At 40.9% G+C, this 21,125-nt stretch overlaps 2 protein-coding genes across 4 annotated transcripts; both read right to left on the reverse strand.

Annotated features, from left to right (window-relative positions):
- Positions 1-1,542: 1,542 nt before the first annotated feature.
- Positions 1,543-15,051, reverse strand: LOC110486216 (nucleoside diphosphate-linked moiety X motif 17). Of its 2 annotated transcripts, none has more exons than XM_021557653.2 (8): positions 14,940-15,051; positions 3,743-3,859; positions 3,403-3,586; positions 3,246-3,271; positions 2,989-3,081; positions 2,727-2,825; positions 2,416-2,552; positions 1,543-2,231 (listed from the first exon to the last, which is right to left on the reverse strand). In XM_021557653.2, exons 1-8 carry the CDS (start codon positions 15,015-15,017, stop codon positions 2,060-2,062), a joined length of 906 nt encoding a protein of 301 aa, XP_021413328.2. In that variant the 5' UTR covers positions 15,018-15,051; the 3' UTR covers positions 1,543-2,059. The 2 variants fall into 2 exon arrangements, with proteins under 2 accessions (XP_021413328.2, XP_021413337.1); XM_021557662.2 differs by lacking the exon at positions 14,940-15,051 and adding an exon at positions 7,644-8,109.
- Positions 15,052-15,951: 900 nt separating this feature from the next.
- Positions 15,952-19,592, reverse strand: si:dkey-7j14.6 (uncharacterized protein LOC556585 homolog). 2 transcript variants are annotated; one of them, XM_021557674.2, is made up of 7 exons: positions 19,425-19,592; positions 18,691-18,932; positions 18,374-18,475; positions 17,969-18,025; positions 17,512-17,697; positions 16,893-17,030; positions 15,952-16,442 (listed from the first exon to the last, which is right to left on the reverse strand). In XM_021557674.2, exons 2-7 carry the CDS (start codon positions 18,889-18,891, stop codon positions 16,320-16,322), a joined length of 807 nt encoding a protein of 268 aa, XP_021413349.2. In that variant the 5' UTR covers positions 18,892-18,932; positions 19,425-19,592; the 3' UTR covers positions 15,952-16,319. The 2 variants fall into 2 exon arrangements, with proteins under 2 accessions (XP_021413349.2, XP_021413357.2); XM_021557682.2 differs by having other exon boundaries at positions 15,961-16,442; positions 18,691-18,948; positions 19,425-19,567.
- Between the last annotated feature and the right edge of the window lie 1,533 nt (positions 19,593-21,125).

A 21,125-nucleotide genomic window follows, 5' to 3' on the forward strand; every position in this document is an offset into this window, starting at 1 on the left:
AGAGACAATATGATTTATCGGTTGGCTGGGCTTAAAATCAATCAAAAAGAGCAAAGACAGAATGCAATCTTAAGTCATTTGATAACGGTCTAACAAAACATTATTCAAGCATGTAGATGTACGTACTGATAGAACTATACACCCATGCATCCGTGCAATGCTTCTTTAGCCAACAGAGTCAACCTATTCTAATAATACCATCAAGAAAATAAGTCAATGTCTTTGCATTTCGGCCAATATGACAAAAGTTGTCTGTCAATTGTCAATGGCAAAAGGTAAAATCCACATATGAAGATATGCAGACACAAATACATTAGTGGTAATGAATAAGTCACTGAGTCACTCTTATGTAACTTAGAAACAAAATCAGACAAGTGACAGACTATGACGATAGGACAAATCTAGAAAATCTAACAGAGTAATATCACGACATCACCAATACAGGCAATACGCTGGCAAGGAAATGTGGCATCAAGACTTGATTATACCTTGAATGCCCTGCCACATACTTGCCCACTGGAATGCCCAGTTCCCACTGCTATTGGCACAGAGGGTGTGATGCTCCTAATACTGACAACAGGTCCGATTACCTCTGCATGGTAAAAGCCAGGACAGTTCGGGAAAAATGGGATAGTTCAGGATCTGATGAAGATTATGCTCCCAACTCTTTCCATCTGAATGTTATTCCTAGTGATATTAAAATGTAATGACTTATGATGAATTAGAGAAAACAAAAACCCTTCCAATTTCTTACTGTGGATTCTGACTTGTTGATGTTGTAAAATGTGTCCCTAATTTAATGCACCAATTGTAGTCACTTAGTTAATTAGTTATTGTAGAAAACTGTTCTAAAACTGTTTTACATTTCATTATTACACCCCACCCCATACCCCTCCACCATTTAACATTCAAGATTTCACTTTGAAATTGGCCGATTTGCGTTCAAATGTCACGCATTGCTTCAGATCAACCATGAGACTGCAACGCAGTAACAGTAGCTGTTAAATCCTACATAAACAGCTGGCACACCAAGACTGCTTTACAAAGGCAGCCCAATTTTGATTATTATTTTTTTCCACTAATTGGTCTTTGGAACAATCAGATCAGCTCTGAAAAATATCTGATGTGATTGGTCAAAGACCAATTGGTGGGAAAAAGATCAGAATTGGGCTGCATGTCTAAATGCAGCCAAAGAACAAAGTAAGCATATTTCCCAGTAGTTTATCCATGGGTGAGGTTGCCATAATGTATAGTATATTAATCTGGGTGTGGGTGAACAGAGGTTTCGTTATATGACACACACACCTTCCACTTATGACATATAAAAATGTGGTCTTTAAATGCTAATTATTGAATCACTGCAAACAATAAATATTAGATATCTTCAGTTGAAAGTACAATACCATATTTATGTGTTTATCTTTACAATGAAGACCTAACCTAACTGACTTGAGACCTAACTTCTGTCTGAGTTTAGTAAAAAAAAAAAAAAAAAAATAGTAAATATGCTGGTTGAGGAAAATAATTACATTTAGAAAAATGTAAATATTTGTATACATTTTTATTTAATCAGGCGAGTCAGTTAAGAACACATTATTATTTACAAGTCAAGATAATTATGTAAACTTAAATCAGAATTCTGATTGTTTTGCGCTTGTTTCCAAATGTGAAATCACTGTGTAGGCTATGCATTGCCATCTTGTGGCTTGAAGGCGCAAATGGAATATAATGATCACAAAAGCATCTGCAGTATAAATCCACTTTGTTCATAACATTTCATCACTAACAACACCCTTGCAATAAAAACTGTTCTTACGCACAACATTGATAGCTCATGCAAAGCCCTCAAACAGTCATATAAGACTTGTAGGTGTTGCTGTAGATATTAAAGGGACAGATCACCCAAAGTTCATTATTGGTTAATACGTACAAGATTTTTTGAAAGATGATAGTTCACTTTAGGTGACCTTCACCGGTTAAGGCAAACTCCAGGAAGTGATGTCATCCTCCAGGAAGTCACTTCATCACAGGGCTAGACGTCCAGGTTTAGTAAAGACAGTTAACACCGGGTCCCCTGTCCCTCCAGGTTCTTAAGCCAGAGCTCCAGGGCGTATTTGGTACCAGTGCTGACCCGCTCCACATCCTGTCCGCTATTCGGGGCCCGGTTACACAAAACAGACAATGGCAAAATTGACTCACTGAGCCCACCTTCCGGAGAGACCTCCGATACACTGCAGAACCAACACCACAGAAACAAAATGCCAACATTGTTAAGAGGAACGCAATTAAATAATTAATGTCAGAGGAAATTAGCCCAGTAAAACTTTTTTTTCACAAATACTTATCAATGGTAAACTATATAATCTATTTTTTATGTTTATGTTTTGAGTGCATTACTTCGTGGATGTGATATACCTTATGGTTGGAGCCAGGCCCTCCAACGGTGTCACAGAACCCTCCTCTCCGTCCACGGCGGACACGATGGCCTTGACCAGCGAGGCGTCCACCCACAGACAACCACTGACCTCAGCAGGCTTGGGGTGCAGAGAGGCCTAGAACAAATATAGTCTTTAGTGTCAGAGGCCTTGGCTTTGTATGCCTTTAATGATAACACCAGACAGGCAGACAGACAGACAGACAGACAGACAGACAGACAGACAGACAGACAGACAGACAGACAGCCAGACAGACAGACAGAGACAGATACAGGACAGTGAGGCAAATACCTGGAGTTGCTGGTGTGTGAGGGAGGTGTTTAGGAGCATGTAAGTGACCACATGGTGCCTCTGCGGCATCCCTCTGCTCAGCATGGGTGGGAAAACTGACTGTGAAGAGAAACAGAACATGAGCAAACAGGACTGTCAGACAAATCAGAATGTCAAATGTCTGTGGAATTGTGGCCAGTAGATTTTTTCTAATGCATTTACATATTATTATTTAATAAACTATTCCCTGGAAATGTGATGTGTAGTGGCAGTGATTTCCCACCTCCCAGAGCCCCAGCAGCTGAGCTGAGACGTCTCCAGGGTCCAGCTTCAGTCCTGTCTCCTCCCTCAGCTCCCTCAGCCCTGCGTCCAGGAGCTGACAAACAAGAGAGATATGAGGCAAACACACACACCATGCTTGATTGAAGGGAATTGACCCCAGAGACCATGAGGGTGTTGAAACCACAGGCAAAGACACTTATGGGGAATAATCCATTTTATCTTCCACTGTTTAATAGCTATAGCAACTAGAAAGTTTACCCTCTCATCCAGTTCCACATGGCCACCTGAAAAAAAGAAAACAAATCACCCTTTCAATATCAGGAAACAACACTAAGGTTAATTGGGTTACCCAAAGTGTCGTCCTATGGAATGCTATTTCATTTTGAAAATTTACTTCCGCAAAATGATGCCATACCTGGAGGAACCCACACATTGGGGAAAATGCGGAGACTGGCCGCCCGTCGAGTTAACAACACCTTCTGATTGGCTGACTGCAGAAGAATAGCAACCCCCACATCCACTCCGCGGCTCTGAACATCCAATGGGATTGCAGCTGCCTCTGCGTCAGACAGATACTTGAAGGGGCAAAAGGTTGCCCTCTGAGAAAAAAGAAATATCAACCAAATAAACTCAAACATTTTCCATTATACTTTTTTTAGTCAACCAACAATTATTTATATAGGATGTGGCCACAACCGATAAAACAACTAAACCTATAATTTTAATAAATTGAATGTATTCCGTTGAGCCATTACCTTTAGAGGAATTCCTCTCCCCTTCTCGCAGTCACACAGTATAAAGCGATTGTTCTCCAAAGAACACTTCACCTCCACCTCATCATCAAGAGTCTCTGTAAAATGACCTGTTATGCTCTAACAGAAAATTAAGTGGTAAAAAAAAAGACGTTTTTTTAACTGTTGCATAATTCACCTCATATAACAACCTTTGAAAATTCGGCAACTACAATAAAGGCTAACCATTTACCTAAATGACTTGATTTCAATGTATTTTGGAGGGGAAAGTACTGGGCCAGTCATTGTTTTTTGGTTATCAATATACAAATCCTGATTATGGACGGCAATCTTTGGCCCATAGATTAAGGAAATATAAACTATACCGTGGGGAGAACAAGTATTTGATATACTGCTGATTTTGCAGGTTTTCCTACTTACAAAGCATGTAGAGGTCTGTAATTTTTATCATAGGTACACTCCAACTGTGAGAGACGGAATCTAAAACAAAAATCCAGAAAATCTAATTTTATGATTTTTAAGTAATTAATTTGCATTTTATTGCATGACATAAGTATTTGATACATCAGAAAAGCAGAACCTAATATTTGGTACAGAAACCTTTGTTTGCAATTACAGAGATCATACGTTTCCTGTAGTTCTTGACCAGGTTTGCACACACTGCAGCAGGGATTTTGGCCCACTCGTCCATACAGACCTTCTCCAGATCCTTCAGGTTTCGGGGCTGTCACTGGGCAATACGGACTTTCAGCTCCCTCCAAAGATTTTCTATTGGGTTCAGGTCTGGAGACTGGCTAGGCCACTCCAGGACCTTGAGATGCTTCTTATGGAGCCACGCCTTAGTTGCCCTGGCTGTGTGTTTCGGGTCGTTGTCATGCTGGAAGACCCAGCCACAACCCATCTTCAATGCTCTTACTGAGGGAAGGAGGTTGTTGGCCAAGATCTCGCGATACATGGCCTCATCCATCCTCCCCTCAATACGGTGCAGTCGTCCTGTACCCTTTGCAGAAAAGCATCCCCAAAGAATGATGTTTCCACCTCCATGCTTCACGGTTGGGATGGTGTTCTTGGGGTCATACTCATCCTCCTTCTTCCTCCAAACACAGCGAGTGAAGTTTAGACCAAAAAGCTCTATTTTTGTCTCATTAGACCACATGACCTTATCCCATTCCTCGTCTGGATCATCCAGATGGTCATTAGCAAACTTCAGACGGGCCTGGACATGCGCTGGCTTGAGCTGGGGGACCTTGCGTGCGCTGCAGGATTTTAATCCATGAAGGCGTAGTGTGTTACTAATGGTTTCCTTTGAGACTGTGGTCCTAGCTCTCTTCAGGTCATTAACCAGGTCCTGCCGTGTAGTTCTGGGCTGATCCCTCACCTTCCTCATGATCATTGATGCCCCACGAGGTGAGATCTTGCATGGAGCCCCAGGTAGCGAGCCCCTAAGAAGCCCCAGGTAACGAGTTCAAACAGGTGCAGTTAATACAGGTAATAAGTGGAGAACAGGAGGGCTTCTTAAAGAAAAACTAACAGGTCTGTGAGAGCCGGAATTCTTACTGGTTGGTAGGTGATCAAATACTGATGTCATGGAATCTAAAACAAAAATCACATTGTATGATTTTTAAGTAATTCATATGCATTTTATTGCATCTCTCACAGTTGAAGTGTACCTATGATAAAAATTACAGACCTCTACATGCGTTGTAAGTATTAAAACCTACAAAATCGGCAGTGTATCAAATACTTGTTCTCCCCACTGTATATACAAACGTATGTGGACGCCCCTTCAAATTAGTGGATTCTATTTCATAATGTATCAAATCGAGCACACAGTCATTTAATCTCCATAGATAAACATTGTCAGTAGAATGGCCTTACTGAAGAGCTCAGTAAGGCACCGTCATAGGACGCCACCTTTCCAACAACTCACTTCGTCAAATTTCTGCCCTGCTAGAGCTGCCCCGAGCAACTCTACAGTGGCAAGAAAAAGTATGTGAACCCTTTGGAATTACCTGGATTTCTTGTCTATATTGAATACATCATTTAAACATTCAGTTGTAGGTTGGAAAAAGTATGTGAATCCCTAGGCTAATGACTTCTCCAAAAGCTAACTGGAGTCATCAATGAGATTGGAGAAGTTGGTTAGAGCTGCCTTACCCTATAAAAAAAACTCACAAAATTTGAGTTTGCTATTCACATTGAACAAAGGAGATGTTAGAATACCTACGATTAAGAATTGTTGACTTGCATAAGCTGGAAAGGGTTACAAAAGTATCTCTAAAAGCCTTGATGTTCATCAGTCCACGGTAAGACAAATTGTCTATAAATTGAGAAAGTTCAGAACTGTTGCAGATGACTGCAAGAGCACAGCGCAGAATGCTAAATGAGGTTTAAGAAGAATCCTAGAGTGTCAGCTGAAGACTTACAGAAATGTCTGGAACATGCTAACATCTCTGACGAGTCTATGATACGTAAAACACTAAACAAGAATGGTGTTCATGGGAGGACACCACAGAAGAAGCTACTGCAGTCCCAATATTGTTTTGTAAAAAGTTTTGTAAAAAGGAATGGTCCAAAATTCCTCCTGACCGTTGTGCAGGTCTGATCCGCAACTACAAAAAAATGTTTGGTTGAGGTTATTGGAGGGTCAACCAGTTATTGAATCCAAGGTTTCACATACTTTTCCCACCCTGCACTGTGTGTTCAATAAAGACATGAAAACGTATAATTGTTTGCGCGTTATTAGTTTAAGCAGACTGTCTATTGTTGTGACCTAGATGAAGATCAAATAAAATGTGATGACCAATTTATGCAGAAATCCAGGTATTTCCAAAGGGTTCACATACTTTTTCTTGCCACTGTAAGTGCTGTTATTGTGAAGTGGAAACGTCTAGGAGCAACAACAGCTCAGCCGCGAAGTGGTAGGCCACACAAGCTCATAGAATGGGACTGCCGAGTGCTGAAGCACATAGTGCGTAAAAAATTGTCTGTCCTCATTTGCAACACTCACTACCGAGTTCCAAACTGCCTCTGGAAGCAAAGTCAGAACTGTTCGCCGGGAGCTTCATGAAATGGATTGCCATTGCCGAGCAGCCGCACATAAGCCTAAAATCACCAATCGTCGGCCGGAGTGGTGCAAAGCTTGCCACTCGGGAGCAGTAGAACTCCATTCTCTGGAGTGATGAATCACGCTTCACCATCTGGCAGTCCGACAGACGAATCTGGGTTTGGCGGCTACCAGGAGAACGCTACCTGACCCAAAGCATAATGCCAACTAGAAAGCTTGGAGAAGGAATAATGGTCTGGGGCTGTTTTTCATGGCTTGGGCTAGGCCCCTTAGTTCCAGTGAAGGGAAATCTTAATGCTACAGCATACAATGACATTCCAGATGATTATGTGCTTCCAACTTTGTGGCAACAGTTTGAGGAAGGCCCTTTCCTGTTTCAGCATGACAATGCCCCAGTGTATTTTTTATTTTTTATGACAATGACAATGCCCCAGTGTATAAAGGGAGGTCCATACAGAAATAGTTTGTCGAGATCAGTGTGGAAAAACTTGACTGGCCAGCAGAGCCCTGACCTAAACCCCACCGAACTGCTTTGGGATGAATTGGAAAGCCGACTGGGGGGCACAAACTCCATAGTAATGCCCATGATTTTGCAATTAGATGTTTGACGTGAAGTTGTCCACATACTTTCGGTCATGTAGTGTATATGTACAGTATTATTGTTTTATTTTGTATTTAACCTTTTATTTAATTTGGGTGACCTACCCCTTTAAAATGGTACTGCAGTAAAAACAAACACTGACATAGGACCTCGTTTTCATAAATTCCACGTGACATTGGCATTTGGCTAGTGTTGAAGTGACAACAAAGCAAAAACATAGCACATGCACAACTGACCTGTACAAAACGGGCACATTGCGGTGCGACATTATTCTTCGACAGATGAACCAGTATTTTCGTGACTTTTTCCATGGTTGTCAATTATTATCCTTATTGATAGATACAGTAGTTTAATGCAGGTGAGTTGGCTAGCCTGATTTACAAAACAATTTGTAAAATAATCCTGCGAGCGATAACAAATCTGAAAGCAATATAAGAATGGCAATGCACGTTAGCTAGCTAGCTAATATTGCCACATTACACATTTGTTCAAATGAGTATCGCAATTGACATCCCACTGCAGTTCACTGAAGTATTGACAACCAAGATAACTCTATAGCTAGCCGTTATTCTGATCAATTCCCAAGCTGTATTAGCTAACTATCCAGTGGGCTCCTGCCTTGTTAGCTATTGTTTCCTGCCCACTGATCTTCTTAGCTTCTATGGCTGGCTGTCATGTCCAAGGAATATAAACACAAATGTACACGTAGCTAACTACCTACATTCATTGGCTACATCGAAATCACATGTGTCTCTTCTTCTTCTTCAGTTTATATATGGCGGTTCTCAACCAACTGTAATGTTCTTTACCACAACAAACTGGACTGGAGTGTGGACCAGAGAAAAGGAAAGTCTAAAAACTCTAAATCCTACCAACTATTCTCATCTCCTGAAAATTCCACCCCAAAAACACATTTTGGGATTTTTTTCCTTAGTCCATTGTTGATATCAAAATGCGTTGCATGTCATCAATAAGGTTTTAAATATATACAGTATAACTTTCACAATACCCGAAATACAGCTGATATGATGCATTATAAATCACATGATGGAAAAGACAGCATCATACCATCTGTATTTCTGTATTGTCAGAATTCTGACAATGTTTAAAAAAAATTGACTAATGAAACCTATACCTATGCTGGCACTGAAATAATCCGTTTTCCACTGTCTCCATCTTCTCCTGACAGTGATCACACCCAGTCAGATGTTTTGTACTGTTGAGCTCTGTGTGTCCCAGAGCCTTGTGATCCCTCGTTCCTCCCTGCCCTCACATTTTCCTGGATCTTACACAGGAGTCTTCCCTTTCCCTCCCTATTCCACAACTCTTGTCATTTGTTTTTAATGCTATTCTATCCCCTCCGTCTGTAATTTTCTTCCCGCATGTTTTGCAAGTTGGAATCTGTTTTTTGTTGACTACAGCGTAGTCTTTATGTCCGAACATAATCATTTTGGGTATCATCTTTCCAAGGGCTTCGTCTGAATTCACCCACTGATGTTCCTTTGCACTGCCACACACAACTTTTTCTCAGCTGGCACAATTTGATTGGCTGTTGTCCGATTCAAATTGTTATCGGTTAAATGAAGAGTTGATGCGCTGCACAGTTTTTTTAATAGCATAATGTTTAATATTTGGGCTTGGAGAGGGTATCAAGTCAGTTTGAGTCAAAAGGCTCAAGTCCAAGTTAAGTCATTGGTCATTGGTTAAGTCACGAGTCATTGGTGTTAAAGTCAAAGTCGAGTTGCAAGTCATCATATTTGTGAATCGAGTCTGACTCGAGTCCAAGTCATGTAACTCAAGTCCACACCTCTGGTTTTCTCAACTGAGAACTTGAAGCCCCACCTGTGGGACTACTGTTCAACTTCTCTGATCCTTCTTGAACTCTCCTGACTTTATGGGGAATATTTCTCCCTCTCTTCCACAGTGCCCTGTCGTCCGCAAACAAAGACCTCCCAATATCTGTTCTCCCTGATAGAATACATAATCAATTATAATGGAGAACAACAAAAAACGAATCACACTTCCTTGGGAGGGTAGCATTATCTACCTCATAACTTTGACACTGAGCTCCCCATCTACCAAACACGTGGCACTCTAGCAGAGATCTGTATATAATGACAAGATGCTCATGTCACCGCCCTAACAATGGGAGTCGTTGTCCCAAAGGCAGGAAGGCAGGCGACAAATTTATGTAAAACATTAACCAATAGAAACGTGTTGGCCTTATTTTGGACAGATTTTGGCGAGAGTGAAACCTCTAGCTTCGCCTCTTCCTTTATGACTGTGGTTGCACCCATGTGCCGCCCCATTCAGTGTAGTATTGATCCAGTAGATGGCGCCAAAGACCAATATTATTTTGAAGATGCTTCAGTAAAATAAACCTGCCTAAAATAACAATTTTGAAAAACACAACTAAGCAGTTCAAATCTACTGATACAAATAATGTAAGGTATATCTATGTACGATCTAATGTATTGAAGAATGAGATGGAATTTATTTGATTTAAGTTTTAGCTCCCGAGAGGCGCAGCGGTCTAAGGCACTGCATCTCAGTGCAAGAGGCGTCACTACAGTCCCTGGTTCGAATCCAGGCTGTATCACATCCGGCCGTAATTGGCCCAGCGCCGTCCGGGTTTGGCAGGGGTAAGCCGTCATTGTAAATAATAATTAGTTCATAACGGACAATAAAAATTATACATTCATCATGTAAACAGCGCAGTTTAAGCATAATGTTTCTCAATCCACCATATACACCTATGTCGCACTTCCGCATCTGCGATGAAAAGTGACAGAGCTAGCTAGAGAAGTGTTTGTCAGATCATGAGACATCCCGAAAATCGGTCTTCTCACAAAATCGTCTGTAGCGTCCGGTCATATATATATATATATATATATATATATATATATATATATATATATATATATATATATATATGACCCCTCTATGGAAAGATAAGACTCTCACGATGATATTCTCCGTTTTGTTCTATGACCCCCATAATCTTACTGCCGATCTGCCAGCTTTTGTCTGTTGTGTCCGAACTGTTTGGGCTACACACTAATATCACCTCTCTTTGGAAAGGTGCGTCTCACAAACGCGTACATGTGTTATTTTGCTTTAGGATACCCACAGGCCTCACAAGACTCGTCTGAAGGTCGCCAGTACCACTTTTTAAAAATTATGTAAGTATATATGGACACTGTTTAGTGCCAAAAATAAGGAGTTAAGTACATGTACAAATAAATACAAATAATAATACAAATAAATGTTCCTGCTATTTGTTATAGCTCTCAGATATAGGTCAGACAGTTAAGAACAAACTTTCTTTAGATTTTTTTGGGGGGACTATCTATTGTTCCGTGTAGTGAATTTGTTATTCAATGCATATTTATGGGCCAAATACAATTTTCCATCAAGTATTTTTTAAATATATTTTGGGGAATTCTTCAAGGGTTCTTAAAATTCCAAATCAAATAGCTAAATGATCCTTGGTATGACCTTAAAATAATTGTATATAGCTTAGTAGAAATCCAGAGCGATTTAACTTAATGTACTAGCTAGGTAAGACAACCACATATGACAATCATTTCCCTTTTCTGTTGGTTTTGTCTTATTGGTTTCACCTGTTTCTTGTTTAGGTTTTTAGTTGGGCTATTTAAGCCGGTAAGGCCCGCCTGCTCTTTGTGCGGGCTTATTTTTCCCCTGTTGTTTCTGTGTGGTGGTGCGTTTCAGTTTTTTTTTTTTTTTCCGGACTGTTTAGATCCTGGTCTTGGGCCGGTCGTTTATGTGCGCCCTGTACTCTATATCATCTACTGCATCCTTATGTAATACATGTATCACTAGCCACTTTAACTATGCCACTTTGTTTACACACTCATCTCATATGTATATACTGCACTCAATACCATCTACTGTATCTTGCCTATGCCGCTCTGTACCATCACTCATTCATATATCTTTATGTACATATTCTTTATCCCCTTACACTTGTGTCTATAAGGTAGTAGTTTTGGAATTGTTAGCTAGATTACTTGTTGGTTATTACTGCATTGTCGGAACTAGAAGCACAAGCATTTCGCTACACTCGCACTAACATCTGCTAACCATGTGTATGTGACAAATAAAATTGGATTTGATTTGATTTGTATTGCCGTGTACTATTTTCTCTGTGCCGGAGATTAAAGCATTGTTCTGTACCTTCTGCCTCCTGCGCCTGACTCCGCACCCACTACGCCTAAGTGCGTCACACATACAGTGCATTCGGAAAGTTCCTGGGGCCCAGTATTCCTCCAAAGGCATCTGTTGTGACAACTGTAAGGTGGGCAAGCCTCTCTCCCTCTGTCTCCTTCACTGGACCCTTACTGATACACTCACACACTCAACCCCATCACTGAACACACTACTGAACACCTACATTTAAATCAGCTCAGGTCGTTAGTATCATATTTATTATAATCATATGTGTTAGAACTCTGATTATAAATTAAATGTAATTAAATATTTCATGTTCTTGTCTAGTACTGTTCTGTATTTTGTCATGTACAGTGCCTTGCGAAAGTATTCGGCCCCCTTGAACTTTGCGACCTTTTGCCACATTTCAGGCTTCAAACATAAAGATATAAAACTATCTTTTTGGGAAGAATCAACAACAAGTGGGACACAATCATGAAGTGGAACGAGATTTATTGGATATTTCAAACTTTTTTAACAAATCAAAAACTGAAAAATTGGGCGTGCAAAATTATTCAGCCCCCTTAAGTTAATGCTTTGTAGTGCCATCTTTTGCTGCGATTACAGCTGTAAGTCGCTTGGGGTATGTCTCTATCAGTTTTTCCCATTCCTCCTTGCAAAACAGCTTGAGCTCAGTGAGGTTGGATGGAGAGCATTTGTGAACAGCAGTTTTCAGTTCTTTCCACAGATTCTCGATTGGATTCAGGTCTGGACAATGACTTGGCCATTCTAACACCTGGATATGTTTATTTTTGAACCATTCCATTGTAGATTTTGCTTTATGTTTTGGATCATTGTCTTGTTGGAAGACAAATCTCCGTCCCAGTCTCAGGTCTTTTGCAGACTCCATCAGGTTTTCTTCCAGAATGGTCCTGTATTTGGCTCCATCCATCTTCCCATCAATTTGAACCATCTTCCCTGTCCCTGCTGAAGAAAAGCAGGCCCAAACCATGATGCTGCCACCACCATGTTTGACAGTGGAGATGGTGTGTTCAGGGTGATGAGCTGTGTTGCTTTTACGCCAAACATAACGTTTTGCATTGTTGCCAAAAAGTTCAATTTTGGTTTCATCTGACCAGAGCACCTTCTTCCACATGTTTGGTGTGTCTCCCAGGTGGCTTGTGGCAAACTTTAAACGACACTTTTTATGGATATCTTTAAGAAATGGCTTTCTTCTTGCCACTCTTCCATAAAGGCCAGATTTGTGCATTATACGACTGATTGTTGTCCTATGGATAGAGTCTCCCACCTCAGCTGTAGATCTCTGCAGTTCATCCAGAGTGATCATGGGCCTCTTGGCTGCATCTCTGATCAGTCTTCTCCTTGTATGAGCTGAAAGTTTAGAGGGACGGCCAGGTCTTGGTAGATTTGCAGTGGTCTGATACTCCTTCCATTTGGATGTTTAAAGCTTGGGAAATCTTTTAGTATCCAAATCCGGCTTTAAACTTCTTCACAACAGTATCTCGGACCTGCCTGGTGTGTTTCTTGTTCTTCATGATGCTCTCTGCGCTTTTAACGGACCTCTGAGACTATCACAGTGCAGGTGCATTTATACGGAGACTTGATTACACACAGGTGGATTGTATTTATCATCATTAGTCATTTAGGTCAACATTGGATCATTCAGAGATCCTCACTGAACTTCTGGAGAGAGTTTGCTGCACTGAAAGTAAAGGGGCTGAATAATTTTGCACGCCCAATTTTTCAGTTTTTGATTTGTTAAAAAAGTTTGAAATATCCAATAAATGTCATTCCACTTCATGATTGTGTCCCACTTGTTGTTGATTCTTCACAAAAAAATACAGTTTTATATCTTTATGTTTGAAGCCTGAAATGTGGCAAAAGGTCGCAAAGTTCAAGGGGGCCGAATACTTTCGCAAGGCACTGTATTTGTATGTTTTATGTGGACACCAGGAAGAGTAGCTTCTGCTTGTGCAATAGCTTATAGTGAACCTAATAAACTAAACTGATACATGATCTGTGACATGAAACTGAACAAAGGTCCAAATCATAAACTCCTTTACTGATTTACTGTCTATTGTCTCTGTCTAACCAGCTGCGTACAGGTGGATGGATGTGTCGGCAGCCCCTGGGGGAGTGTGACCTCCCAGAGCACTGCACCGGTGCCTCTCCCTACTGCCCCCCCAACGTGTTCCTGCAGAACGGCGAGCCCTGCGAGGAAGGTGCCTCCTACTGCTACAGTGGTGTCTGCGCCAGCCTCAACACACAGTGCCAGATGTTGTGGGGACCTAGTGAGTTACAATATTGGTCAAATGTTCTGGACCCGATAACCATTGTGATTGATACCACTGTGGGGAGCTAGTGGCTAGTTATTTGGACTTGTTTCACTACTTTGACCAAGTACTGTAGAACCTCGAGATCCAAACCCCAGAGTCCTGGACTGACTGGTCAGCGGAACTGGAACTTTTTAAAAGCAACAGAGAATACTTCGCTGGACAAAGGATTCCTATATACTGCAAGCCCAAAACCCACCATGGTGAATATCGCAGTCATTACATTCAGTGAGACATTTTACTTCACCTGTGGAAACAGAGGCGACATACTCTTAAAGAAAACACAAATATATTTCCCTTGGTTGACTAATTGACTAAGGGGTTGACTGATCTTGAACCCAGAACCAAATCGACTACTTGATTACACAAGGTATAAGGGATTGACAGCAGTTGGTTGAGTTAACAGTTGTTGAACTAGACACAACTCTAGGTGCCAGCCTCTGAACGCCATCTAAACAGCTTTCTCGTACTTTCCCAGAAGTACTTTATGTGGGGTGAATGCCAGCATATACAAGAGTAATTCCACTAAGGAGGACCTACGGGATAAATAACAACATCCTGAACTTTAGAGACAGATCACATACACAATGTGTGGAAGTATCGTTGAACAATGCAAGTGGCATGAATACAAATAGCACAGTTCCAATTTCTTTTTAGTTTCACCTAAAAGACAACTGATCAATATATAGCTGATCCATCCTCCAACAATAAACATGACAAAGACATCTCTTTGAAAGAAACTGTTCAGCTGAAAAAGATTCCCAGCCATGGAGACCGTTAGCAGCCCCAATGATCATCTCAAACACCTTAGAAGTGTGTAGAGTGAGAAAGAGACTCTAAAAATGTATGAACTGATTACACATTTATAAGCTACAGGCAGTGCATCATGAACATGACAGAACAGCTACTACTATAGGCATATATAGTACAAAACCACATTCATTCATACCTTCCATCCATAGTATCCTAACTGTTCTATAAACATCTATGAACGAACTGAGTGCTCACCCCAGAGTCTTGGAGTTTCCCCTGGAATAACTCGACAGCTGTTCCTCTGAGAGGATGTTGGAGGGAGGGGCACGGCATTCCTTCAAGTTGTAGCAAATTGAATCAAGGCTTGCTGTGTTGGGAGGGGTGAAACAAAAAATCTTACCATAGTTAATAGGTGACTTTTTAGCTCAGTAAATAGGTTACTTAGATTTAAATTAACAGTCCATGCATGACAACATGTTGGTTGTTGTTGGCATGTTCCTCCTTCATAGTCTTTACAGGATACTTCAAAGGGTGTGATTGTGAATGTTACTGATTCAGCAAGCAGTCATTTGATTTGTCTTTGTATTAGTTAGCTACTCATAAGGAAAACAAAAACAATCTTTAATTGAGTAATGTGCTGCTATATTGATCTACTCTCAAGCAATATTTTATAATAATGATACAATTTCAGATCACCTACCTTTGCCTTCTGTTAAAATTAATGGGATAAGCAGTTTTTCTTCTTCCAGTAACACACCCAGCGAAGGGTAGTGGTTTGTAGAATGCACTGCCTACCCTGACTGCACATCACTGGAGAAACAAGGGGCAAATTTGTTTTGTGTGGCCTGGTTCCCCAGGTGAGCAGGGTTTGCTCATTTTCAACCATTCCATTGGTCCTAAAGACAAATCTCCATCCACCAGGGCACCGGGCCATGCAAAACAAACTCGCCCAATGCAAGACCACTAATCAATTCCTCCTACTGATCTGTTGGGGGTGAGGCTATTAAGTCAGGGATGGAGGAAATTGCCCTCATGTCATGAATTATATTCAGCCTACAGCGCCCCGGCTTTTAGTAGAGTGCCACTCAACAACATGCATTCTCAGTTTCACTTCAAATCAATAATGCAAAAGATGAATGGCTGATTTGAGTGCATGTGATGTCAGGTTGGCATTTCACCTCCAGAAAAGCATTAAACAGTTGGAACCAGATGGAAATAAGGTTATAGTGACCTGTGTAAACTTCTACCAATGTAGACACTATAACACTTGAAGAGGAAATATTCAATTTATTGAATGAAAGAATGATACACTGTCAGAAATCAAGATATTAACTCTACAGTAATATGAAATAGCAAAGAGAATAACAGTCCTACTTGATATATTAGGAACCACTACAGAGCAATACATTCATCAGGACAGAAGGATCACCAGGACACGACTGCTCACATTGATGACAAAACAATCAGACACATTCGCAGCGTGTCACACTTCCTAATGATAATCTTCATGCACAGTTTAGGTAAGCAATTGTGAAATAACGAATTCAAACAAGAGAAACACATGAGTACATAGGGTATACTACAATGCAATATGTGTTGTAAGAAGTAGGGTGAGGTGTATGGCATGGTTCTGCCTCAAGGAGAGTATGGTGGAGCCGGGGTGTCAGAATCCTCAACACTGCCCAGTAAGGCCACATCACTGTCACTCAGGGAGGCCTGGCTGGCTCCGGTGGGGTCAGTACCAGTCTCTACAACCACCTAGACCCAATGACAAGGTTCAGGAAGGAGGAAGGAAGGAGGATGAAGTGAGGAACTAGCACAGACTGGCATCATCTCAAACTGGCCATTCAACATAACCCATATACCCTTCACGATTCTGGGGATTTGAAAGGACTGGATTGGTGTGTCTAAGCAATATGGTGTAAACTCCACCAAGCCTACCAGAGGACTAGGTGGAGCTATTCAGTTATTGCTGATACCTAGGAGTTTACAAGAGGGGGAGTCAAGAAGCAACAAATGTTATGGGAAAGTTAGGGATTGTAGCAATGTTCTGTTAAATAGGCCAAAATGGTTCATGCCCCACAGCATTACATGTTTGAACTACTGTAAGACTGTACTTGTTTTTAATGTACAGCTGTTGCACTCTCTGCCTGTTCAACAGACTGTTAACCTGTTGATATAAGCGTTGACTGCAGTTCTCAAGCTTACCATCCCCCGGCCACGGCTCAGGCTGTAGTACCCATGGAGGTGAATGACTTTCCCAGAGAAGACGCAGACAGTGAGAGCCACACAGAGCTCCATCACCGTCAGGACCAGCATTAGGCCCTTTACCCCATTCAAGACTGTCTGATGCACACAGGGGTAAAGCAAGAGGAATATGTGTCAATGGTTGGGCTAATGATTTGCATTGTAACTTTAGCAGGATTTACAAGTTTTGTTCAGGTTTCTCATCCTGGTAAAACAATATCAACCGTATCTCGTAAATATATAAAACATTTAATAAGCCTGCAAAGATGTATTTCTCTAGCTCCTTACAACCTTTAATAAACAGACTGTTTGGAAGCACAGGAGGCTGCTGAGGGGAAAATGAATCATAATCATTTCCAGAACAGTGCAAATGGAATGGCATAAAACGCATAGAAACAATGTGTGTGATGTATTTGATACCATTCCACTTATTCTGCTCCAGCCATTACTATGAGCCGTCCTCCCCAATTAAGGTGCTACCAACCTCATGTGTTTGGAAGGTTACTGAGTTCTCTGAAGTTAGCATAAGAAATAAATACAGCAAAATTACATGAACCAGGTCACTTCCGTAAATACTTACATATATTGTCCTAACCATACGTGTGCATTCCTGTATCCTGTTCTGGTTGGAATTGGAAGTATAGTTGTCATCAGTTTCGATGCAGAAACCATCTTCATGTTTTACAGTCAGCAGCATGCAAATATAGGCAACCCCAGCCAGAGCCACAAGAACACTGACGACATTCACAGCCAGAGTCCCTTTAATCTGACAGGGTGAGAAATGGGGAGGGGAAACGGAACAACCATTGCGTGACAATGTTAGTTTGTTTTGTTTAAAATATATGGACATAGGAAATCCATTAACTGTTCCAATTGGTTAGATTTTTGGTTTGTGAATTTTGGTCTAGAAAAAGATCTCCTGTTTTACTTCCTAATAGCAAAGATTTAATTTCTGATATACATCTCAACTTATAAATCTAATAAAGTAAACTTGAAGTGCACACTGCTATTAACCACAATCACAGCGAATGACTTACCAGACTCAAACTTGTTCCTTTCCGGGCAGCCACAGTGAGAGATCCAGAGAGGACAAACTGGAGAGAGTGAGCAACACAGGAGAGAAAGACACTTTAGACCATTGACATATGACACTAAGGTGATGCTGTCCAATCAACTGCCACATCCAATGTCACCTACTGTAGAGGCCTACACTTTATAGATAAACACAAGTTCTGCTGTCTCCTGTGGGATGCCCTTTGGTCATGAATGCTGATCTGAAGTCAGTTATCCTGCTTGTTCACCTACTTTTCTAGGTTACAATAGAACTACTGTAAGATAGATGATGCCAGATTCACTCTGAGGAAACATCTCTAAAATTGCATGTGTCCATGTAGCATTAAGTGTGTTGGATATTACTTGCCCACTTGGGACCCAGAACTTACAGCAACTCCCATGAAGAGTGGGAACTGGTCATACAGGATAGGGGAGAGAAGAGCAGACAGGCTCATCACCATGCACACCAATCCAAGGATGATCTGCACAATCTGAGACAACAGTAATTTGGGGAACATTAAGTAACAATAGTGGAAATGGTAACTAATAGTGGTTTACAGTTTAGCCTAGATGTTTCTTCTAAATCAAATTGCCCTCAAAGGATGTTAAATATAGATCTCTACAATATCACAGCCGATGATTGAATCCAATGGCAAATGGATGGAATAAGCACTAAAAACAAAGGACAGTAATATTCTGTTCTCACCCCAAGAGATTGTGGCTGAAGCTGCAGGAACACCCTTGTCATCTCTGACACTTTAGTGGTAGGCAGTGGCACACCGAGGGGCGCACTCTGGATTTGGGGAGTGACATTCAGAAGTGGCTCTGAAGCCTTGCCACTCTCCACCAAGGGGAACACTTGTGTCACTACCACAACTCCATTTGCAGTTGTGATAGAGGTGGACATGGTTGATGATCCTTATTTGGGTGGTTGACGACAACAAACACCTGAGAAGAAAACAAACTACACACTGAAAGTTTGATGTTTTAATACAGCTGCAGACATTGTGTTAGTGTTTATTATGGCATTACAGATAGCCTAAGTATTTTTTAGGTTGTCCTTGGTTTAGAAATACAATTTCAATTTCATTATCCTTTTAGATTTTTTCAAATGACCAAAAACAGCGGTAACTAGCACAGAATTAGCCTTTTTTATGTCCCGCAAAGTAGATTTGATATCAGTTAGACTAACATCATTGAAATGTTAAACAAATCAATACAATATTGACAACTTTCAATGATTACAATATATGTCAGCCTTTTTTCAAGCCACATTTGAGATGCACTTGTAAATCTGTTTTGTATTTCAATGGAAATTGAAAGTAAAACTATGGAAGCTTGCAAATGTTTACATTTATTAGGCCTACTGCTGTTAACACAAATCGCCTAATCAACATTAATTTAGACAACATTTGTAACATATCAAATCGAAAAATGTACCACTTGTCCACTTTTTCCAGGTGCGGGAACAGCTAACGTACAAACACGGAAATACAAGGATATAATCTAGGATACTTCTTCAACGTTTACAGATCCCTGTTGCGTCTGCTATTTTCATTTATAACGCGTTCAAAACAATTGGAAACTCGGAAATATTCGACTTCAGTCCGTTCATGACAACTGGGATTTAGGGGGGAAACACTTTTGAACTGTCATCGGAATTCAAAATCGGAAGTTGGAGCATCTTTCTAGAGCTGCAACTTTCCGACTTGAAGATTACTGACATGATTTGACTTAGTTTTTTCCGAGTTCACAGTTGTCTTGAAAGCACCAATATCACAGTTTATAAACTCAGAGACGCAACATCGCGAGACTTCTGGGAATGCTTGCGAAACAGACAAGGCTGCATTCCAAACACTTAACAGACACACCTTCTCCCCTCAGCCCTCAAAAGTGAGTCGACACTTCTGATAACGTTTCATGACGTCTGACGAGTTTCCACTTGCAGGGCAAGGGGTGAGGGAGTACATAATTAATTTTAAATGGACCGCCCTTGCCCGGAAATTCGTTACTCGTTCGTCCCGCAACGGTTGTGTTTTCAGCCACCGGTAGTTTGTGGGCGCTGCAGTCAATTATGATTGCATGTCTACTTATATTAACTATGTAATTATTATTATAAACTGGGTGGTACGAGCCCTGAATGCTGATTGGATGACAGCTGTGGTATATCAGACTGTATACCACCGGTATGACAAAACATTTATTTTTACTTCTCTAGTTATGTTGGTAACCCGTTTGTAATAGCAATAAGGCACCTCTGGGGTTTGTGGTATATGGCCAATATACCACAGCTAAGGACTGTGTCCATGCACTCAGCAATGCGTCATACATAAGAACAGCGCTTAGCCGTGGTATATTGGCCATATCCCTCACCCCCCCATGACTTATTGCTTAAATATATATGCCTACTGTATGATAGCTAACAAATTAATTAGCTAACTAACGTTAGCCTGTCTAGCTACTTCTGAAGAAGGAACATGTTTTATTCTATAATTTCCTAAAGCTAACCAAACAAAAACAATTACTTTTGCCCGCTCCCCCCTCTCCACACCACTGCCACTCTCTGGTGTCATCTATGCATAGTCACTTTAATAACTCTACCAACATGTACATACTACCTCAACTAACCGGTGCCCCTGCACATTGACTCATGTACCGGCACCCCCCTGTATATATTGTTATTTTTTAGATGTGTTTGTGCATTAGTAGCACAATTTCTAACTTATTTACATTTGTTTTTACTTACACTTGTATGTTGACAACATATTGACGTTTTAAGTTTTGGCTGACTTTTCCTAGCGGATGTACAATTATCACAAATTGAATTATGGGGCGTTTCATTGCCCGCTCCCCCCTCTCCACACCACTGCCACTCTCTGGTGTCATCTATGCATAGTCACTTTAATAACTCTACCAACATGTACATACTACCTCAACTAACCGGTGCCCCTGCACATTGACTCATGTACCGGCACCCCCCTGTATATATTGTTATTTTTTACTGCTCCTCTAATTACCTGTTACTTTTATCTCTTATTCTTATCCATATTTTTTAACTGCACTGTCAGTTAGGGGCTCGTAAGTAAGCATTTCACTGTAAGGTCTGTTGTATTCGGCGCATGCGACTAATAAAATATGATT

This window comes from Oncorhynchus mykiss, chromosome 2 (genome assembly GCF_013265735.2).
Source record: "Oncorhynchus mykiss isolate Arlee chromosome 2, USDA_OmykA_1.1, whole genome shotgun sequence".
In the NCBI taxonomy this organism is placed as follows: domain Eukaryota; kingdom Metazoa; phylum Chordata; class Actinopteri; order Salmoniformes; family Salmonidae; genus Oncorhynchus; species Oncorhynchus mykiss.

Excerpts from the sequence above, each read along its gene's own strand:
- LOC110486216 (XM_021557653.2), bottom strand. The coding sequence starts at position 15,017 with ATGCCGTGCCCCTCCCTCCAACATCCTCTCAGAGGAACAGCTGTCGAG. Across the intron at positions 3,860-14,939 it reads GGAAACTCCAAGACTCTGGG|AGCATAACAGGTCATTTTAC; the intron begins GTGAGCACTCAG and ends ATTTTCTGTTAG. Across the intron at positions 3,082-3,245 it reads ATGTGGAACTGGATGAGAGG|CTCCTGGACGCAGGGCTGAG; the intron begins GTAAACTTTCTA and ends CTTGTTTGTCAG.
- si:dkey-7j14.6 (XM_021557674.2), bottom strand. The coding sequence starts at position 18,891 with ATGTCCACCTCTATCACAACTGCAAATGGAGTTGTGGTAGTGACACAA. Across the intron at positions 18,026-18,373 it reads CACTCTTCATGGGAGTTGCT|TTTGTCCTCTCTGGATCTCT; the intron begins GTAAGTTCTGGG and ends CACTCTCTCCAG. Across the intron at positions 17,031-17,511 it reads GTATGGTTAGGACAATATAT|ACAGTCTTGAATGGGGTAAA; the intron begins GTAAGTATTTAC and ends TGTGTGCATCAG.